Source organism: Leopardus geoffroyi, chromosome C3, assembly GCF_018350155.1.
Source record: "Leopardus geoffroyi isolate Oge1 chromosome C3, O.geoffroyi_Oge1_pat1.0, whole genome shotgun sequence".
In the NCBI taxonomy this organism is placed as follows: domain Eukaryota; kingdom Metazoa; phylum Chordata; class Mammalia; order Carnivora; family Felidae; genus Leopardus; species Leopardus geoffroyi.
The window spans coordinates 36,347,068-36,369,740 of record NC_059338.1 but is presented as its reverse complement, the minus strand read 5'-3'; the positions used below and the strand labels follow the sequence as shown (position 1 = coordinate 36,369,740).

The following is a 22,673-nucleotide window of genomic DNA, read 5'->3' as shown; positions in this document are numbered from 1 at the left end:
AAAAAGAAACTCTGTACCCCTCGGCAGTCACTCTCCATTTCCTCTTTCCCTCAGCCACTGGAAACCACTAATCTGCTTTCTGTCTCTATGGATTTGTTTATTCTGGACATTTCATATAAATAGAATCATATAATATGTGGCCTTTTATGTCTGCTTTCTTTCACTTAGCATGTTTTCAAGGTCTATCCACATTGTAGCATGTACCAATACCTTACTCCTGTCTATTGTTGAGTAATACTCCATTATATGGATATACCACATTTGGTTTATTCATTCATCACTTCACGGGTATTTAGGCTTTTTCCACTTGGGTTATTATGAATAATGATGCTATGACTATTACAATACAGGCTTTTGTATGAACATAAGTTTTCAAATCTCTTGATTACACACCTAGGAATAAAATTTCTGGGTCATCTGGTAACACTATGTTTGACTTTCTGAGGAAATGCCTAACTGTTTTCCAAAGTGGCTGCAGCAATTCACAATACCACCGGCCACGTATGAAGTTCCGATTTCTCTACATCTTCAACAACACTTGTTATTGTCTTTTTTATTTTAGCCATCCTATGGGGGAGTGGAATGGTATTTCAACATGGTTTTGATTTTGCATTTCCCTGATGACCTTCTGTATTTTTTTTTCATTTTTTTTTTTCATTTTTTTTTTTCAACGTTTATTTATTTTTGGGACAGAGAGAGACAGAGCATGAACGGGGGAGGGGCAGAGAGAGAGGGAGACCCAGAATCGGAAACAGGCTCCAGGCTCTGAGCCGTCAGCCCAGAGCCCGACGCGGGGCTCGAACTCACGGACCGCGAGATCGTGACCTGGCTGAAGTCGGACGCTTAACCGACTGCGCCACCCAGGCGCCCCTCATTTTTTTTTTTTTTAACATTTATTTACTTTTGAGACAGAGAGAGACAGAGCATGAATGGGGGAGGGTCAGAGAGAGAGGGAGACACAGAATCTGAAACAGGCTCCAGGCTCTGAGCTGTCAGCACAGAGCCCGATACGGGGCTCAAACTCACGGACCACGAGATCATGACCTGAGCTGAAGTCGGACGCTTAGCCGACTGAGCCACCCAGGCGCCCCTGACCTTCTGTATTTTTAATACTGATGGTTCCCTAACTTTTATCTGGGCTTAAAAATGCATTTAATTTTTTTTTTTTAATGTTTATATACTTTTGAGAGAGAGAGAGAGAGAGAGAGAGAGTGAGTGAGCAAGCATGTGTACCACAGAATGTAGGCAGCCCTGGACAGAAAAGAGAAGGAAACAGATTCTCCCTTCAAGCCTCCTGAAGAAAAGCTTGACCTCAGCCCAGTGAAACTGACTTTGGACTTCTGGTCTCCCAAACGGTAAAAGAATAAGCTTGCGTTGTTTTAAGCCCCCAAAGTTGTGGTAATTTGTTACAGCGCTGTAGGAAACGAATACAGATTTTAGTACCTGGAAATGGGGTGCTGCTGTAACAAACGTGTAACGTGTGGTAGTGGCTTTGGAATTAGGTAACGGGGAGAAGTCTGAAGAATTATGAGCAGCATGACAGCAAAGGCCTAAATTGTCTTGAGAAATATTCATTGCTTTTTAATAGAAATATGGATTCTAATGATGATTCTGCTAGTGAAGACAAAGAAATAAGGACTGTAGTAGGAAAAAAAGCCTATACTGTCTTAGGTCTAGAACACCTAATCAGCCATAAAGTGACCACTGTAGAAACAAATGTTAAAGGTGCTGCTGGTGAGAGGTCAGAAGGAAAGGAAGAGCATGTTACTGGAAATGGGAGAAACGAGATCCTTGTGGCAGAGAGCTTGGCTAAATCGTGTCCTATAGTTATATGGAAATTACAACTTGTAAGCAACGAACTTGGATATTTAGCTAAGGAGATTTCAAAGAAAAGTGCTGAAAGGGGGCCTACCGCTTATAGTAAACCTTGGGAGAAAACGGATAAATTGAGAGAACTTATAAGCAAAAAGGTGCCAGGCCTTCATGATTTGGAAAATCCTCAGCCTATCCAGATTGTAAATTATGCTAAAATTAAGTACTCAATGTCAAGAAAGCATGCTCTGGAGACAAAGCCAAGGGTGTAGCTAAACAACCTTTTGCCAGTGCCTCAAAATGAACAAATTCAGTGACACAGAGGGCTCTCCAGAGAGATTAGACATATGACTCACGGATCTCCCCTGCCATCTCAGTAAAAGCCAAGTACGGAGATGGAATTATCCAGGAAAGAGCTGTGGAGAGGCATGTTGTCTAAAGGAACGAATCCCCATGACATAATGAGAAGACTCATGAGGTTTTTGAGAGTATATATAATCACTGCCAGCTTGAACTGAAAGGGTCAAGAAGACGAAATGAAAGACTAATTGCCTCCCCAAATCCTACAGGCAGAAAACCAGTGCAGACATATGCTACCTTCCGAGAAAAAGGAAGGATGACTCCAAGGGTACAGTCTTAAACCTAAAAGGTAGACAGCCTCAGACCTCAGGCTGAGTTTTATTTCCAGGCCACGAAACTTACAGGTTTTTCCCACTTGCATTTCAAAATTGCTTAGTACCAGTGACTCCTTTCCTCCTTCCATTTTCTCACTTTTGGGGTGGCAACGTCTATAACTGCTATCCTATGTCTCTTCAATCGCTGTATTTGGAGAGCAGGCAACTTGTTTGCTAGTTTCACAGGTCTGCAGATGGACAGGAATTTTAAGCCAGGATGGGTCATACCCAGAGTTTCACCCATACCTGATATAAACGATTTTAGATGAGGAGTTAATGATATTTAGATGATGTTTTGGACTTTGAGTTGATAATACAACATAAGGCTTTGTAGATCAGGGTAAGGCACTTTGATTTTATTCCAGGTATAATGGAAATCCACAAAAGTGGACATACATTTAAAACCTGATTTAATAAAAACCTGATATAGATTTAATACATGTAAACCTGATACATACATATAATACACACACACACACACACACACACACACACACACACACACATATACATACATATATTTTCTGAGTTTGCTTATTTAGAGAGAGCCAGCCTTCGTGCAAGCGGGGGAGAGGCAGAGAGAGAGGGAGAGAGAGAATCCCGAGCAGGCTTCCTGCTGTCAGCACAGAACCCAACAGGGGTGGTGCTTGATCCCATGAACCACGAGATCATGACCTGAGACAAAATCAAGAGTCAGATACTCAACTGACGGAGCCACCTGGGAGCCCCTAAACCTGATTTATACTTACATCATTGGTATGTACTGTAAGGAGATAAGAGTAGAAGCAGGGAAACCTGTCAGACAACTACTACAGTTGTGTAGACAAGAAAGATAGGAACCCAGGCTACAATGATAACAGCAGGATGGAAAAAAGAGGATGGTTTAAAATTCTGAAGGCAGAAATGGCAGAGCTGGCTAATATATTAAATGGGAAAGACAAAGTGAAATATGCAGCTATTCCTAAATTAGGACCTGAGCAACTGGATAGACTGTTTTTTATTTGCTGAGATGGGGAAGATTGAGGAAGGTATGGACTCACGTGAGAAAATCAAGACTTGCATTTTCGACATGTCAAGTTGTTGTTCTGACAGACATCCAGATAGAAGTACCAAGCAAGTAGGGGATATAAGACCGGGAGCTCAAGGACAGCTTGGATGGATACATTTGTGTGGCATTTAAGAGAAAACTAAATAAAATCAAACAGAAGGAAAAGATGGAAAAATGAAGTAAGCCCAGGACCAAACTCTGATACATTCTGGTATTTGAAGGTCTGACAGAAGAAAGAAGCCAAAAGGAGACAGACAGCCAAACAGGTAAAAAGAAGCTGAATATGTCATGAGAGATGCCATTTTACCAGAATCACTGATACTAATTACAATTATTCTACTTTATTTAACCTCCATATCCTCTACTCTATGAAAGTCCAGCTTAAAGTGCAAAAGCTTTAGCTCTGAGCATTAATTTTGAAATATTTAAATATTTATGGAACATCCACCCACTGAGATAGGGTGCTGTACTGGATGTTGAGGACATACACAGAGATTGAGACACTTTTTTCATGACATGGCTACTGTATAATTTTTTGAAATTTTAATCACATACTTAAAATTCCATAGGAAAGCAGGACGAAGTGAAAAAGCTGGACTATTATAATGGAGAGAAATCTGGGCAAGGCATTATGTGGATAGGAATCGAGACAGCAATAAAGAGTAAAAGAACCACCATAATAAAAAGGTATGTTCGGACCATCATCTATCCCATCTGTACTCTTCTCTCCACTGTAGCTTTATGTTCCCACTGTAGTCACAAAAGACCCTCTGAGCCTTTATCTTCCTCTCTTCTAGCTGTCTCTATTCCTGTCTTGATCCTCATTTCACCTAACTCCAGCTTTAACAGCTTTTGATTCCAACTGCTTTGTACGGTGTCTTCTGCTGCCCCGCCAAATAAATTCTGTGTTTTAAAAAGTTTTGGTGGGACAAGGTAATAACTGTAAAATTATTTACACCATCTTCAGAATTTCTGGGCTAATATATTACAGAAGAAGATTTCAAAATGTTGACCTAGAGGAAGAAAACAATGTACACATTTGTCCCCTCTCTCTCTCTCATTTTAGGTAAGAAGTACAAATCAACAATGACGATAGCATGAACACCATAATAAAAAAATTTGAGATTTCGGGGAATGGACTTCGATTTTCTCCTTTGTGTTACCAGAAGAAAGGTAATATAGATAAACTACACTTTAATCAAGGAAGGAGACTGTTTTTAAATGGACAGCAATCACAGGCAGTGACACACAAACCATAGCGTGACCACGTCAATAATGTTCACACAAATTCCCCTACAAAGGATTATAAATTGTTTTCAACTCTAAACAAGCTGAGGCTTTCAGACCTGTTGAAGACTTACTGAAAATATGCTCAATTTTCCTGGCATGCCAGGAAGACTCACCTAACACAAATACTGACACCGCCTCAAACCTCCTTAGGGTGAAATATTAGGGACAAAAGTGCTGCTAGTTGGCCAGACTCGGGAGGGTGAATTCAGTTTTTAAGAGAGATGTAAGAAAAATAAAGTCTCCCAAGCTTTAAAATAGAAAAGAGTATGGAATTTATAAGGATTTCCTCCCCTGACCTCCCCAGGTATACCTTTTCCTTTCCTCACGGCACGTCACCGATTTGGGATTACTCATGTGTGTGGGGACTCCCAAGGTTCTCCTGATTCTTCCAAATCTAGAGAATACCTGATTCCTTTCCTCCCACCTAATAACTGAATTACCTTTCCTGGGGCCACCTTGTTGAACCACCCAGTTGTCAGGTGGCTCCTTCTAAGGAAGCATAGACAGTTGTTGGTGTCAAAGGATGTTGTGGTCTTTGGACATGATCCCGATTTGAATTTCAACCAACTCCTCACATCTCTCTGATGGGGTACAGTAATAGAACAGAAGTCAATGGGAGATCAGCATGCACTCAGATTCCAGATTCTGAAAGGGAACAAAAATCAAACCCTCCATTCTTTGCCTCTGCACCATGTCTAATAACCAACATGCTAAGAAACCAGGCTTTATCAGCCCAACAAAACTAAACATAAAGTAACAACTCTCAATAACCACATAACAAACAACAGGTACTTTATGAATGCTTAAGTCTAATAAAAATAACAAATTAATATTTTTTAAATTTTTTTAATGTTTTTATTTTTTATTTTTGAGACAGAGAGAGAGAGAGAGAGAGACAGAGCACGAGCAGGGGAGGGGCAGAAAGAGGGGGAGACACAGAATCCGAAACAGGCTCCAGACTCTGAGCTGTCAGCACAGAGCCTGACGTGGGGCTTGAACCCACAAACCGTGAGATCATGACCTGAGCCAAAGTCAGACGCTTAACCGACTGAGCCACCCAGGCGCCCCAAAAGTTAATATTTATTAAACTGTATACTTTCTAAGTCCAAATTACCTAACATCTTACTAAAATTTAACATACACTGTGAAGTGTCCATTTTGTATCTGAATATCCATGCAGAGGACTGACTTACCTTTTCTAATACAGATAAGTTCATGTACTCCACAGGTTCTTTCTCCACCTGTTAAAAAAATTTTTGTTAGAAGTTAAAAAGAGGACATAATGTGAATGTGACTATTACAAAGAACTGTTTTAAATTAGCTTCTACCAATGACCTCAGGGAAAAAAGTTTACTAATTTTCCTTAAACTCAGCTATATGATAACTTCATATTTGGAATTTTCCCGAACCCATAAATTAAGATCTTATAAAGTCTTGGAATGAAGACACTTCATTCAAGTATGTTATTTTTATTTTTATTTATTTTTTTTAACTTTTTTTTTTTTTTTTTTTTTTTTTGAGACAGAGAGAGACAGAGCATGAATGGGGGAGGGGCAGAGAGAGAAGGAGACACAGAATCGGAAGCAGGCTCCAGGCTCTGAGCCATCAGCCCAGAGCCTGATGCGGGGCTCGAACTCCCGGACCGTGAGATCGTGACCTGAGCTGAAGGGGGATGCTTAACCGACTGAGCCACCCAGGCGCCCCCAAGTATGTTATTTTTAAATGGCAGTCTTCTCAAGAACAAATATCATATCACCATTTCCTAAGTACCTCTTCACACCATCTAGAAAAAACACCGTAGGACCCACTTTTGTATTTGAGGTTTAATATATACAGGTAAGTTACTATGGAAGGACCAACCTTGTAAAGACACTATAGTTTATCACAAAAATGGTATAAAATGAAATGTAATCTTTCCCCATTCTTCAGCTACCCACTCTTATAAGTCTGTAAAAAGATAAATTTAAAAAACAGGATGATAAAAACAAATTTAACCAAAAGCTTACTTTGAGTATAATTAATATAAAAAGTATTCTATCATAAAATTAATATTATTGGTTACTGTAGAAATAGATATTCCTTCATTCTGAAACAGAATGCCCCTACTTTAAATGAATGTAAGCTAAATGAAATTTTGTAGTGTTCTATATATGCATGACCTTATAATTATGCTGTGAATTATGTTTAAACTTTGCATAATAGAAATATTAAATAATTTAATCTTAGCTCATTACAAAAGTTAAGTTATAAGAAACAGAAATATCTTACAGCAGTAACATGAGGTAAAATCCATGATATCCACTAAAAAAAGTAGGTCATCTGAGAAGCAAGTTAAAAAACCAGAAAACAGTATTTCTATTGCTAAAGTAGGTTAGATCTACATTCTAATTTGGTTGTAACAACGCCAGTTTGTGATTATTATCAACACTATAGACTAATCACCAGTTATCAGGAAGATAGACTTAGCAAGAAGAAATACCTACCTTAAAGCTCTGATTATAAAATGCCTATTATTCAGCAAATCTCAGTGTAAATACATTGGGTCCTTACTAATTAGAATATTACCAATGAGCAACCACTGATTACTTGCTGAGGGGCAAAAACAAGCTGTAACTGTATATTACATATCTTTAATATTAAGACACTAGTCAAAAACTAGAAGGAGAATGTTTACCAAATTACAGAAAAAACTACTTTCAAGAGATTTGGAAGAATCATGTAACAACAATAAAATAACTATACTGATGCCATCACTGATGTTTTCACAGGCTACATAAAAATATTTTTTATATGGTCATTAAGGCCTATTCTCCAGAAGATAACACCTACAACTTAGTTTGCCTTATGTACTTAATTCATGTTCATAAGACTGTACTTGTTAAAGCCTGTATTTAAAACCGGACTTTCAGGGCACCTTGGTGGCTCAGTTAAGTGAAGCATCCGACTTCACTCATATCATGAACTCACAGTTTGTGAGTTCGAGCCCCATCTCAGGCTCTCTGCTGTCAGCACAGAGCCCACTTCAGGTCCTCTGTCCTCCTCTCTCTCTCTGCCCCTCACCCCTCTCAAAAATAAACATTAAAAAAAAAAAAACCAGACTTTCCCCCATATTTAATGCAAATCAGTTAGGTTTTAGTATACACATCTAATCTCAAAAAAAGTGCATAGTTTGTACAGCCTAAGTGCTAATGGTAACATAAAACTATTAACAGTAACATAAACCATTAGAATCTAAGACTTTTCTCAAAACTATAAAATGACAAGGAAAGCTAACTCCCGCTTTTAAAAGTATTCGATTCATCTATATCAAATGAAAGAACTTCATAAATAAAAAGCTAAGTCAAATAATTACTATATTTTAAATTTACAGCCAATAGATAATTGTCAAATGTGTCAAAGTAGCACAAAAATCACATAACTAGAAAAAGTGAGACTGTGCTCTACTCTTCCTGATATTTGTCCCAAAAATTCTAACCAACAAGGGAGAGCTCAGTGATGTACATGATTGTAATCAAGAGCAATCACTATTATTACTGAAATGGAAAGGAATATTAAGGACAAATAAATGCCAGGCAATAAAGTAAAATTTAGGAAAAAAAAAACAACCCTCCCTTTTAAAAGTACAAAAGAAGAAACACAGAAAGCTAAATAAAATTTACTATATTACTGGACCATGAAATCGATATTCCTTTGGTTTTCAATCCTTTTTGAGACCAGTAAGAGTGTTTAGGAAAAAATATGCATTCTATATGCTAAATGTGTATGTTTTAAAGTATGTGTTTGGGAGTCAAAGGCTTAAATACTTTTTCAATCAGAGATAGTGAACTGTGTATAAACTTTATGCCTTGTTTTAAAATCTCTAAAAATAAATCTGAAAAGTTTCCAAGTGAGTCAAATTTGCAAGCAAAAGGCAAGTCATTGTAGGCATAGCTTGACTTAGATATGGTGGCAATTCAAAAAGTGGTTTACTGATTTTAAGGGTATAATGCATAAGGGGAATGATTTTTTGAGGTAGATACATATGTATATATATGTATGTATATATACATATATAACAAATATGTATATCAAATACATAGAAGAATGATTATTTGTATATCAAATACATACAAGAATGATTATTTTTATTCAGCTATTATTGGCATATAACACTGTATAAGTTCAAGATGCACAAGCTGATTTGATACATTTATATATCGCAATGATTACCACCATAGCATTAGCTAACATCTACTATCACATTACAAAATTATCAGTTGTTTGTTGTAGTCACAATTAAGATCTAGTCTGTTAGCAATTTTTAAGTTTATAACACAGAATTGCTGTCTAAAACCACTATACTGTGCATTAGATCTCCAGGACTTATTTATCTACAGGTTGCAAGTTTTTTCCCTTAAACATCTTTCCAATTCCCCCACATCTCCCAGACCCTGGTAACCACCATTCCACTCTCTGTTTTTACAAGTTCAGCTTTGGTAGATTCCACATTTAAGTGATACTATACACTATTTGTCTTTTATTTTTATTTTTTTGGATTTAAAGGAATTTCTTTCTTTTTTTTTTTCTTAATATGAAATTTATTGTCAAATTGGTTTCCATATAACACCCAGTGCTCATACCAACAGGTGCCCTCCTCAATGCCCATCACCCATTTTCCCCTCCCTCCCACCCCCCATCAACCCTCAGTTTATTCTCAGTTTTTAAGGGTCTCTTATGGTTTGCCTCCTTCCCTCTCTGTAACTTTTTTTCCCCTTCCCCTATGTCTTTTATTTTTAATGTTTACTTACTTTTGAAAGAGAGGGAGACAGCATGAGTGGGGGTGGGGCAGAGAGAGAAGGAGACACAGAATCCAAACCAGGCTCCAGGCTCTGAGCTGTCAGCACAGAGTCCAATGAACCCACAAACCATGAGATCATGACCACAGCGGAGGTCGGACACCCAACCTACTGAGCCGCCCAGGCGCCCCACTATTTGTCTTTTTGTATCTGACTTATTTCACTTATCATAATGCCTTCAATCAAGGTCCATCCATGTTGGCAGGACTTCCTTCTTTTTAGGTCTGAGAAATATTCCATTGTATATACATACACCACATTTTTATCCATCCATCCGCTGATGGACACTCAGGTTGTTTCCTTATCTTAGCTATTGTGAATAATGCTGTAATAAACATGGAAGCACAGATACCTCTTCAATATATTCTTTTCATTTCCTTTGGATACATACCCATTTGTGGCACTGCTGTATCTCATGGTAGTTCTATTTTTAATTTTTTAAGGAACCTCCATGCTGTTTTCTGCAGTGGCTGAACCAATTTGGAGGAATGAGTACTTAAAGTAATAAATTAGCCAATCTCTTTATTTTTTTTTTAATTTTGTTTTAATCTTTATTTATTTTTGAGAGAGAGAGAGTACAAGTAGGGGAGGAACAGAGAGAGAGGGTGACATTGAATTCGAACGAGGCTCCAGGCTCTGTGCACAGAGCCTGACGCAGGGCTTGAACTCACGAACCACGAGTTCATGACCTGAGCTGAAGTCAGACACTCAACCGCTCAACCGACTGAGCCACCCAGGCACCCCTAGCCAATCTCTTTAGAAAGAGATGTCTTCTGTTAAAATGAATAATTATCCCTCAAATGAACTCCTATAAATAAAAATTTTCACACATCAAATTTACTTCAAAGACATAACAATAATGAAGACTTGGAGACCATAACAGAATGACAGAATATAAAAAGGCTAGAAGTCAGAAATAAAGTTATCTAGCTCAATCCAGATAAACAAACTGAACCCCTAAACGTTAAGTAGAGTTGCCCAGGGTCACTAGTTTATTGCCAGAAAAAATAATTAGTACACTAGGGTTAACACAGTAAGAAATTTAAATATCAATTTTTCTTCACTTTTACAAATAAAATAAAAATTATGTAATTGTTTTCTAACCCTCTCAGGTAATTAAAATACAAGTCAGTTTCTCAAAACTATTCTTGGAGATAATACCAGCATTGCTCTTGAAATAATCATCTCAGCAACATGGAAATGAGAGATAGAAAATGACAAGCTTAGTCAAAGTTACCATCTTTTCCCTCAGGCAAACCCATGTAGGAGCATAATATAAACTGGCAGAATCCTCTACAATTGGCGTAAGTACATAGTGTAAGAGGAAATAGATGTGTATGGGCACACACACATACATAAATGCTGCGAATGTGCGCATGTGTGTGTTTGTGTATGAATGGACACATGATTGAGAGTGTGCCTGGGAACTAGGAATTTCTTTTTAAGTGGAGACGAGGTGGGTGATAGGGACTTACAAAGTATATACTTTTCCATATGCCTACATAAGGAAAATATGTGGGGAGCCTGGGTGGCTCAGTTAAGCATCTGACTCTTGATTTCCACTCTCTGGTCATGATCTCACGGATTCATGAGATCAAGCCCCATGTCAGGCTCGGTGATGACAGCACAGAGCCCGCTTGGGATTCTCTCTGCTGCTGCTCTGCTTGTGCGTGCGCACGCACTTGCTGTCTAAATAAATAAATAAACTTTAAAAAAAAAAAAAAAAGAAGGAAAATATGCAGTGATGCTCTAGTCCCATCAAAATATGGCCAGGTATACAAAAATGCAATTAAACCCAAAGATTTAGTTCATTGAAAATGGATCTAGGAGTCCTTTCTGAAATTGACTTTATTTTGTCTACCATGTTAACTTTGTTTTTTTTTTTAATTTTTTTTTTCAACGTTTATTTATTTTTGGGACAGAGAGAGACAGAGCATGAACGGGGGAGGGGCAGAGAGAGAGGGAGACACAGAATCGGAAACAGGCTCCAGGCTCTGAGCCATCAGCCCAGAGCCCGACGCGGGGCTCGAACCCACCGACCGCGAGATCGTGACCTGGCTGAAGTCGGACGCTTAACCGACTGCGCCACCCAGGCGCCCCTACCATGTTAACTTTGACCAATAACCTAAGTCACTACAATTTACAGGCAATATTAACTTCTCAAACAGCACAAGGCTACTTTAGAAATACCTTAAATTCTACCTTATCTAAAGATCAGCAAAACACATGCATTAAAGTGGTCAAAATTAAATTAATGTCTAGCTTACACTGATAAACTCTGTTATAGCTAATTGTTATAGCTATATATAATAAGCATGAAATGTTAAATATTTCCTGTTAATGTTGCCAACTACCACCTTCCCCAACCAATTTAACTCATTTAGACCACAGTCGCTAATCTATAGATACCTTTCAGTTTTAACCCTAATTAACTTATTCAAGGAACGATACCAATTTTGGTGCCTAATTGAAAGCACAGTATTATGGAAAGACCATGGGTTCTGAATTGAGTCAGGCTTCAGTTTTCAAGTCAGCATCACCTAGTATTGTCTTTGTAAACCTTGTGCCTGTAAGAAAAAATAAAAATAACTAAACACATTTATAAAGTAGTAATAATAGTTAACTCCAGGATCGAAAATAGCTTTCCTAACCGTATACCAATTCTGGGCTATTAAAAGTAGCTGCTGGCATGGGGTGGAGGGCAATGTTGAGAAGGATTCTGAAACAAAGTTGATACTTGGTGAGATGTTAAAAAGACACGTGAAGGAAACAGATGACTGCTACAGGAGAAACAGAGAACAGTGCCATGCATTTGCCGTCCACACTGTGATAATGGATAGATGATGCCTAGCCCATGGTGAGCACCAAAAAATGTTAATTCCCTTTGCATTCCTCACAAGGACAAAACTCAAATATGCCTAGAGACAGAAAAGATTCTGTATGTTTTCTTCTCTTCTACAGCATTAGTTACCAGTTAATTTCAAACACTCTCCTGTGTAAATATTCCAAAATAAACATTAATCTTCTCATACTTCTTAACTTATCCTCTTTTTAGAAATTTTCTTAAAAACAACAACAACAAACTTTTGGGTCTCCAATCCTCTGGGAGTTATCCTCCCAAATTGGAATTCTTTTATTTTATTTTTTATTGTTGCTATTCAATTACTAGAGTTAAAATAATCTGAATAAGTATTTTCTCTCTTTTTTTAAAGTGTTTATTTATTTATTTTGAGAGAGGGGTAGAGAGAAAGAGGGAAGAGAGAGAGAATCCCTGTCTCTGCACTGTCAGCGCAGAGCCCAACACAGGGCTCGACCCCAGGAACCATAAGATCATGACCTGAGCCAAAATCAAGAGTCTGATGCTTAACTAACTGATTCACCCAGGCGCCCCTGAATAAGTCCTTCCTATATTTACTTTTACAAACTCTTTTTATTTATAACATTCCTATACCATAGCCTAAGTTTTGAGACATATACTCGGCACCATTCCAGCATCACACGAACAACCAAGTGTACCTCTTTTCATAACAATATCTTAGAGTACTTTATAATTTGCAAATCTTGCTAAGTACAGTATATCTTTTGATCCATATAAGTTCCTATAAATTTATTCAATAATTTTTTTTCCAGGAGGTACAAGTTTATCTTATAAAAGTAAATTTATTGTTCACAAACATAACCCATTTTTCCTACTTCTGAGCCACTTTTACTTCAGTTTTTAAGTTAATTAAGTTTTTGACTGTTTAGATGCTCATTAAGATAACACCATAAATCCCTGAATAAGTATATGCTCAAAAAAAAAGGAAGCATACTACTGGGGAGCCTGAGTGTCTCAGCTGGTTGAGCGACCGACTTTGGCTCAGGTCATCTCAGTGTTCCCGAGTTCTGTGCTGTAGCACAGAGCTCGCTTCAGATCCTCTGTCCCCCCTTCACTGTCCCTCTCCTGCTTGCAGGTGCATACTCACTGTCTCCCAAATATAAATCTAAAAAATTTAAAAAAGGTATTCTACTTAATTTTCTACTTAAAAGAGAACACCTGTGTTTTGACTCCTGCACCAGTTCATTTGTTAAAATTACTAATACGCATTATTATATTAGTAAGTTCAAAACGCTGAAGATAATGTTTCATTAAAATCCTCTATCTCCTGATGACTCCTAATACAGCCTTACAACTGTAATGCTCTGAATGTACATATGGGTCTTAGAAGTTTGTTTTTAAATAACTTCCTAAATAAACAAATTCCTGATGACAGTTTGCTGCGTTGTCACTATTTCTTCCTTCTTAAAAAAAAAAGTCAATCAAGGGTTCCAATTTTTTAGGTTTCAATTAAGATTTTACTACACATACACATGAAATATGCACATAATTATCTTATTCAAAAGTCTAGAATGTTTCATTGACAGTAGTTTGTTGAATCTGACGTTCTCCCCCACAGGCTTGTCACGGTGGGTATAAACTAGGTAGGACTTGGGAGTGGAGGAAAGAATGAAGTCAGCTAACTGGAAATCTTCGAAGACAGTCTACTATGCTACTACACATATGCTATGGACAAACACTACAATCACTTTAAAGAAAACAATAACGCAAGCAGCATTACTCAACAAATAAATAAGCCAACATGTGGTTCTCGAGCTTTCTATGCCGGCCTGTGCCACTGTGTTCTAACACTACCTAAACCAATGAAAAAAGGAAATGTTTCTTAATGCAACTGTTTCTCTAATGTTCCCTAGGTTTTTTCTAATTTGGTTTAGTGAGTTAGGACAGAAACCTTAAATAGACTGTAAATTATTCAAGAGTAATTACAGAGAGAGGTCTCTGAACAAACATACCTCACATCTAAACATATCCTAAATCTCTGCAAAACATCAGGAATTTTATACCTGCTGAAAGTCAAAATATCCCTTTTAGGAATATCATTGATTACACTGAACTGTAAATCCTCCAAAAATAAACTGCTCGATAAACTGTCTCATTCTGCCACAGACTGCAGACAGGCATGACTTCCTAATTCTATCATCCCCCATTACATCCTAATGAGCTCTTACAATAACATGGAAAGCAGGAAAGGAGTGTGATGTTCTCCCTCAGGACTTGTAGCAGAACATGTTTGTATTGGGATTTCTTAATTCGATACTTCAAAAGTCCAAATTCTGCCTCGGAAATCTTAGAGTCACAACAAACTTTCAAAAGCACCTCAGAATTGTACCGATGATTAAAAAAGTACGTATGTGGAAGTGTGTGGTAAATGACAAAGTGCCTTATGAATAAAAGGTATACACACACACACACATACACGCACAGATTCTTTCTAATATAGTCTTCTTTTATAACTTTAAAAAATGTTACCCAGAGAGGTAAAGTAGTTAAAGTTGATATACAGCACATTAACAATAAAAGTGAGTACTTTTACCTCTATTTTGATAATCCTATGGAAGTCAGAAAAATGTGGAGTGAGGGAAGGAGGGGCATAGGTCAGATCATTAAAGGCCTGCTCTAACCTGAGGTTTTAAATAATTTATATGTTACAAAGATAACTAACAGTTCAGAATATGGGTTGGAAGCAACCCTAAAACTGGTGCTAACAAGAATAGCTAGGAAACTAATACAAGCCCTTTAATGAGGGGGAATAAACTAAAGTATAAGCACGAAGCATCATAAATTCGTTTGAGATGTAGACTTGGCAGGACTTAGCGATCAACACGATGTGTGTGTGGGGGGGGGGTGAATTTTAAGACAAGGTTGATTTCCAGATTTCTATCTCAGATGTCTGGTTACTTAAAAATGACACTCAGATGGTAAATTTGCATAGAGTGGGGATACAGAAACTGGATGTGGTGGCTGTGATGACAACTTTAGGACATTTTGAATGTCCCAAACTAAATATTTTGGATTGTTGTGGAACACCCATGATATCTAGCTACTATCTGAAAATATAAATTAGGAAAACTCTGTGTGCTTTTATTAACAGTGCACTTTTATTTGCTTTTTTAAAGTCTACTTTAAAGTCTACTTATTGGGGGGGGGGGGAAAGCACAGAGTCTGATACAGGGCTTGAACCCACCAACTGTGAGATCATGATGTGAGCTGAAACCAAGAGTCAGATGCTTAACCAACGGAGCCACCCAGGCTCCCCAACACTTTTCATTTTTTTAAGTTTTTATTTAAATTCCAGTTAACATACAGTGTAGTATTAGTTTCAGGGGTACAATATAGTGATTCAACACTTCCATAAATCACTCGGTTCTCATCACAAGAATTAATAGTGCACTTTTAATTTACTGCTCCAGAAAGCTGAACTAGAAGGACTAGTAGATAGACAGAAGTTAATGAATGGCAGATTTTTGGTCAAATACATCTGGGAATCAATGTAATCAACATCTGTAATTTACAGAATTCCATTATAACTATTCAAAAAATATTTGTGGACTATATACTATACTCAGATACTGTGCAAAATGTAAGGAGTAAAAAAAATGAAGAAGATATTACCTTCTGGAATTGACAGGAAAGACAAATTATAAACAAGTGATTACAAAATTACTCAATATGTGCAATTACAGCAGTATGTGGAGAAGATGAGAACAGGATTAAGAATGGAAACACAGGAGCACCTGGGTGGCTCAGTCGGTTGAGCGTCTTGACTTCAGCTCAGGTCATAATCTCATGGTTCACTGAGTTTGAGCCCCGAGTCAGGCTCTCTGCTGTCAGCACAGAACCTGCTTCGGATCCTCTATCCCCCACTCTCTCTGCCCCTCCCCTGCTCGCTCTCTCTCAAAAATAAATAGAAACAGGGGCACCTGGGTGGCGCAGTCGGTTAAGCGTCCGACTTCAGCTCAGGTCACGATCTCGCGGTCCGTGAGTTCGAGCCCCGCGTCGGGCTCTGGGCTGATGGCTCAGAGCCTGGAGCCTGTTTCCGATTCTGTGTCTCCCTCTCTCTCTGCCCCTCCCCCATTCATGCTCTGTCTCTCTCTGTCCCAAAAAAAATAAATAAAAACGTTGAAAAAAAATTTTTTTTTTAAATAAATAGAAACATTGAAAAAAAAAAAAAGAATGGAAACACAAAGAACATTAGGCAAAGTAGATGAAGGAAAAACTGAGAAACAATCAAGAGAGAGGAGAAAATTTCCTAAACACAGGAAATGGTTAACTGGTTTCCTAAACACAGGAAATGCCAGACTGACAAAGGCCAACATTACAAGAATTAATACACTGGATGAAAACTATAGGTCTTGATAGGCTAGAGCAGACCAATGATTCCCAACCTGATTACCACCAGACCTCTAGGGTAACAATAAAGATCTGTAAACTATTCAGTATTTCAAAATGTTTTCTCAAAATTGTACTTTAAGATAGGACTAAATTCTTTTTTTTTTAGTGTTTATTTATTTTTGAGAGAGAGAGAGAGAGAGAGAGAGAGAGAGAGAGAGAGAGAGAGGAGAGGACACAGAATCCAAAGTAGGCTTCAGGCTCCAAGCTGTCAGCACAGAGTCCAACATGCGGCTCAAACTCACGAACCATGAAATCATGACCTAAGCTGAAGCTGGACACTGAACTGAATGAGCCACCCAGGCACTCCTAGAACTAACTTCCTTACCTCTGACTGGAATTATATTAGATCAGTGTGGTAACACCATCATCGTATATTTGTCTGAGTCCTGACTAGCACTTACTTTCTGATAAAAGGAGAAAGTGAATGATTACTTAGTACGTACAATATGGGTTTTACATAAAGGAGGAAATAAAAGTAACCCTCAGTACTTAAAAATCTAAATTCAAGGGCTAAAATGTGGAGCCAGAGCTAGGAAGAATATGCTTAACAGATACAAATGATCTGTTCTTTGAGTCAAAACACTGGTTTGCTATGCAAGGGATTGAAGACACCTGATGTGAAAGAAGTCCAGGTGAAAGAGACTCTATGGTTTTGGTTCATTTCAACCTCATCTTGAGCCAACATACAGTTCCAAAAAGGCTATGCTAATATTAAGCTACATTAATAGGATTATGCACAAGACAAGAAATGGCAGAACAGTTTTAAATGTATGCTACTCAGCAACGCATCTGGAATGGATTTCATTTCAAACTTTAAAACATACATACAACTATACACCATCCAGAGGAAGAGCTGGTTATTCTGTCTAGAAAGTGTTCAAAAGCTGTCTTCAAATGGCAGAAGGGATGTCATGTATATAGGGAATAGAGGGCTTTTAATTTATTGCTCCAAACGGCAGATCTAGGAGTAGTAGTTAGACAGAAGTTACTGAATGGCAGGTTTTTGGTCAAATTCAAAGACCTCATGAACTGTAAGAATTATACTTCCACTTGGCAGACATTGTTCAATGTCCACTGGCACATGAGTTCAATAAATTCATCCCCATTGAGTGTTTTTATACAAAAGATGATTCATCCTTTGTTGTTCACACCATATTGTAATTACATGACTAAAATTATCTGTCTCCCCAACTAGAACATGTGCTCCTTGAGGGAAGGAGTGCAGTCTTAGTCATCTTTATGGCCCCATAGAGTCCAGCACAGAACACTGAGTACAGCTAGTGCTCATTAAGTCTGCTGAATTAACAGGTGAATGAAGGGACTGAATATTTTAAGAACCACTTCATTGGGAAGAAGGTTGAATGAGATGCCCCCTTGGGCCACTAAAATCCTAAGATGTCTCTAGTACAAAGCCCTCATCCAGAGTTCATTTTACTTCATAAAACAGCATGGGAGGGGTGCCTGGGTGGCTCAGTTGGTTGAGCCTCTGACTTCAGCTCAGGTCATGATCTCGCAGTTCGTGAGTTCGAGCCCCGCGTCAGGCTCTGTGCTGACAGCTCAGAGCCTGGAGCCTGCTTCAGATTCTGTGTCTCCCCCTCTCTCTGCAACCCCCCCACCCGTTCATGCTCTGTCTCTCTCTGTCTCAAAAATAAATAAACATTAAAAAAAAATTAAAAAAAAAAACCAGCATGGGAATGTGCTGGGGTGGGGGGGTGCGGGGGGCAGCTGGTGGCTCAGTTGGTTTTAAGCGTCCGACTACAGCTCAAGTCATGATCTTGCGGTTCATGAGTTGGAGACCCATGTCAGGCTCTGTGCTGACAGCTGGGAGCCTGGAGCCTGCTTCAGATTCTGTGTCTCCTTCTCTCTCTCTGCCTCTCCCCTGCTCAAGCTCTGTTTCTCTCTCCCTCTCAAAAATAAATAAACATTAAAAACAATTAAAAAAAAAAAAAAGTGTTCCGGTATGTAATAAACAGCACAGTTAGACTAACCTGACCTGACATCTTTATTTGAAATGCTAATAATAACTTTAGTCTCTATACCAAACTAGAAAAAGTATAATTTCCAATCTTTATATTAAGAAGACTTTGACAAATGTTTAAGTATTAAAAAACCGATGAGAGTATCTAAAACACAGAAGAATCTCTAGGAGAATTTCAAAAATCTTGTTCTTTAAACATGCTAGTAGTAAAAGGCAGAACAAAATGCCATCAGTTAACATAAAAAAAGGAATCAATCACATTTAACTGTGGGGTAGGAAAGACTGAGAAAAAGAGGAAAAACTAAAATATATCAAGAAATTACAAGTTACAAGATCAGATCCAGATGCTATTATACCTTCCGCATAAACCTTTTTAGCTTTACCACATCATTAAGAAATACTACCACAAACTGGTTGTGGAAATAAAGTACAAAACATTAATCAGTGGATTTGGTTGCTGGATTTTTAACCTCTAGTAAAAAGTACAATAAGGAAAAGAGTTTGAAAGTACCACTCTGGGTAACAGGAATATCAAAGGTTATAAAATAGATCTTGTTCCCAGTGCTAGCCATCGTTTTGGCTAAAGTAGCTATTTGAAATGTGTGAATGTGTCTGAAATGTGTGTCTTGCATATAATAGGTAGAATCTCTTAAATAAGCATAAACACAGCTAAAGTTATTTTGGAGGATGCAGGATGTGACAAAAAGGAACCCCCAGAGCTGTATGCTACTGGTGATTAGTCAGTCACCAAGATGGGAAGTGCTCTGAAAAGTTTTGTTTACGAGGAACACACATAAAATCTGAGCTAATGAGGATACAGCCAAAGGTACCTCGAACATCTGTACAGATGATGTGAATCTGTACACACGGACGTGCACCCAGGTAAATTTTACAAACTACTTTCACTGAGTTAAGCTCAGAAGGACACAGGCTGGAAGATGGTGCAGTCTTTCACATAAACATCCTAGCCGTGTGATACTAATTTTCACAATATCCTCCTTAAAAGCAAAGCAAAATACAGACACTTCCAAAAACATGGAACGAGAAGAAAATACACTCTGATGGCAACTACCTCATCTGGCTAGGTGGTAAACACGTAAGTATTTCGAAAATACGAGTATTGTTGACACCAACACTTAGTGGACTGATACACACGCAGGATTCTAAGAGCGTGCGTTTGTTATTTCAGATGTATTTACTTCTCTTTCCCAGAGAAAAAGCAGTTTTGAGTGTTAGGGGAAAAAACACTTGAGGAAATTAACTTCATCCCAAATTTCCTAGCCCCCTAACAGCAGCAAACAGAGGGGAATGGACGAAGAGTGCGGTCCAGCGTCAGCTCCAGAGCAGGGACTAAGAATGGTTAGGACTGGGACAGCAAAACTGGACTTCCAGTTTGGTAGCAAAGCGGGTACTTGCCGGAGGAGGGGGTACGGGGGGTGAGCGATGGAAGGGGCTAAGCCCCGCGGTCCCTCGCTCCCCGGGGCCGTCCCGCGGGGCTCTGCAGGGCCGCACCGGAGCCCCACTCGGCGCCGCCAGGCACGGCACCTGTCAGGCGCACCGGCTCCTCCCCGCGCCGGGCCCCGGGCCGAGGCCGACTGGACCGCCAGGGCCGGAGCAAGTCGGGCGGACCCGCGGCGCCGCTCCGCCCACCCGTCTCCCGAGACGCGGTCTGGACCCCTGCGCCTCCCCAGCCGGCTCCCCTCCCGCAGGCGAGCGCCCCACCCGCGCCACGGCCTCCCGGGCGCCTCGGAGCCCCGCTCCCTGGGCGTTCCCCCTCCTCCCTCACCGCGGCCGGCCTCCACTTACCTTCAATCGCCATGATGTGCTCGCCATGGACCGCACCAACTGGATGGCGGGGGCGGCGGGCCGGCGTGCGGGCGGAAGACGCACGGAGTCCGCCAGCCAGAGGGGCGGGGCAGGCCCCGCAAACGCCCGGCTGCGCAGCCCGGAGGGGAGCCGCGGGCGGGGCGGGCTGGGGCGGGGCGGAGGAGGGGCGCCCCGAGCGTCCGACTGCTGGCCGCCGAAGAAATGGAACCTTCCCGGGCTGCCGCCGCCGCTGGCGGCACGTGACGCCGCCCCGCCCCCACCCCGCCACCCCCACAGCGCCTCGCGCCGGGATTCAAAATAGGTGCCCAGTCTGGGGAGCCCCGGCACCTTCGCCGGAGACCGGCCCGAGGCGCACTGAGCATGTGCAGGAGGCTCCGACTCGCTTGGCCCGGGGCTTCCCCGGGCCCAGGACCACGGCGGAGGCGTACGCATCTCGGGTGCTGGCAGCATCCGTAGCCGAAGAAGGAGGAGAGTAGGGAAAGGATGTGGTCAGGACCATGGACAGGTCTCCTCGCTTGAAGACTGGGCTCGGGGATTCCCACCCATTGACTCCTTGTTTAGGTAATCTGGTCTGTTTTGGTTTTGCTTTGCTTTGCCTGAATCAGCCAAGTACTCGCCTCAGATCTCTGCTCTGGGGTGAAGAGACAGCTAGTTGGCAAAGAGCAAACAGGAGAAAGGCATCCTAAGGACAGCAGCTTCCGTTGCGCTCCCCCTATCTCTGTTTCTCTCTCTCTCTCTATCTCTCTCTCTCTCACTGTCTCTGTCTCTGTCACGCGCACACACACGCACACATTTCTGATAAAGCTTGCCACTACCCTGAGCTTGGTTTCCACTTTGGAAATAGGAGTTGATATTTATCTCCACATTATAAACACACCTTGAGGCCATACAAAAGTAGGGATCAGACAGTTTTGATAAAGGGCCTGAAAAGCATGTCACATGCAGCTTTTTAAAAAATCTACAAACCTGTGGGTGTTATGAACAGTTACAGGCCAATCTAGAACACAGCAACACTTAGCCCCTTCATTTTTTACCTAAAGTACTTGAACCACTCAACCATTTACCCAATTAGCAACTTCATTTGGTACTGAGAGTCTGGACAATCAACAACATTGAGGAATAGGGACTTAACTGATTCTGAAATGAAGAGAAAATGATAACTCCTAGCGCAAAATAGCTATATTGGGGACTGACACAAAGAAGAAAAGATTTTGCACTTATGTAAGTGAGGTTGGACTGTAAATCTAGAGCAGAACTGTCTTTCATTGCTTTTATATAATCCCTCCCTCAGTCACAGCTTATGTTCAATTAGACATTCATTCTTTACCATTTTCATTAATTCAGTGAATATTTACTGAACCAGGAACTGTATACTAAAAGCAGGCTACAAGCCAGAGTTATTATTTAAGGAACAAATTGTACCCAGAAAATATTTAAACGTCCATATTTCAGGAAAGCTGTGTGTGTGTGTGTGTGTGTGTGACACAGATTATCTATGAAATATAGGTAAAATATGTATAGTGCCAAAGATATTTTCTCCAGGTAACCTCCCTTAAAAATGTCTTGAACTCTAAAGCATGTGTTTGAACTTGAAACTGACAGTTCTGAGTTTATGGTTTCTGACTGGCTCTGAGTAATCCAATTGTTCAACCTTTTTAAGAATTTCATATGGAGGGGCGCCTGGGTGGCGCAGTCGGTTAAGCGTCCGACTTCAGCCAGGTCACGATCTCGCGGTCCGTGAGTTCGAGCCCCGCGTCGGGCTCTGGGCTGATGGCTCAGAGCCTGGAGCCTGTTTCCGATTCTGTGTCTCCCTCTCTCTCTGCCCCTCCCCCGTTCATGCTCTGTCTCTGTCCCAAAAATAAATAAACGTTAAAAAAAAAAAAAAAAAGAATTTCATATGGAAAGTCAGAAAGACCTAATTATTATTATTTCATCACCA

The 22,673-nt window shown here is 40.0% G+C and overlaps 1 protein-coding gene across 3 annotated transcripts in view; it reads right to left on the bottom strand.

Annotated features, from left to right (window-relative positions):
- Positions 1 to 20,819, bottom strand: part of SYT14 (synaptotagmin 14) — a 219,405-nt gene extending 198,586 nt beyond the window's left edge. For 2 of the 3 annotated variants that reach the window (XM_045452413.1, XM_045452414.1), the window contains exons 1-2: positions 20,714 to 20,819; positions 6,018 to 6,065 (exon numbers count right to left, since the gene is read on the bottom strand). In XM_045452413.1, the coding sequence (XP_045308369.1) occupies positions 6,018 to 6,065; positions 20,714 to 20,726 (61 nt within the window). In that variant the 5' untranslated portion in view covers positions 20,727 to 20,819. Of the gene's footprint in view, positions 1 to 5,264; positions 5,470 to 6,017; positions 6,066 to 20,713 lie in introns of all 3 variants that reach the window. The other variant, XM_045452415.1, reaches the window with a different exon arrangement.
- Between the last annotated feature and the right edge of the window lie 1,854 nt (positions 20,820 to 22,673).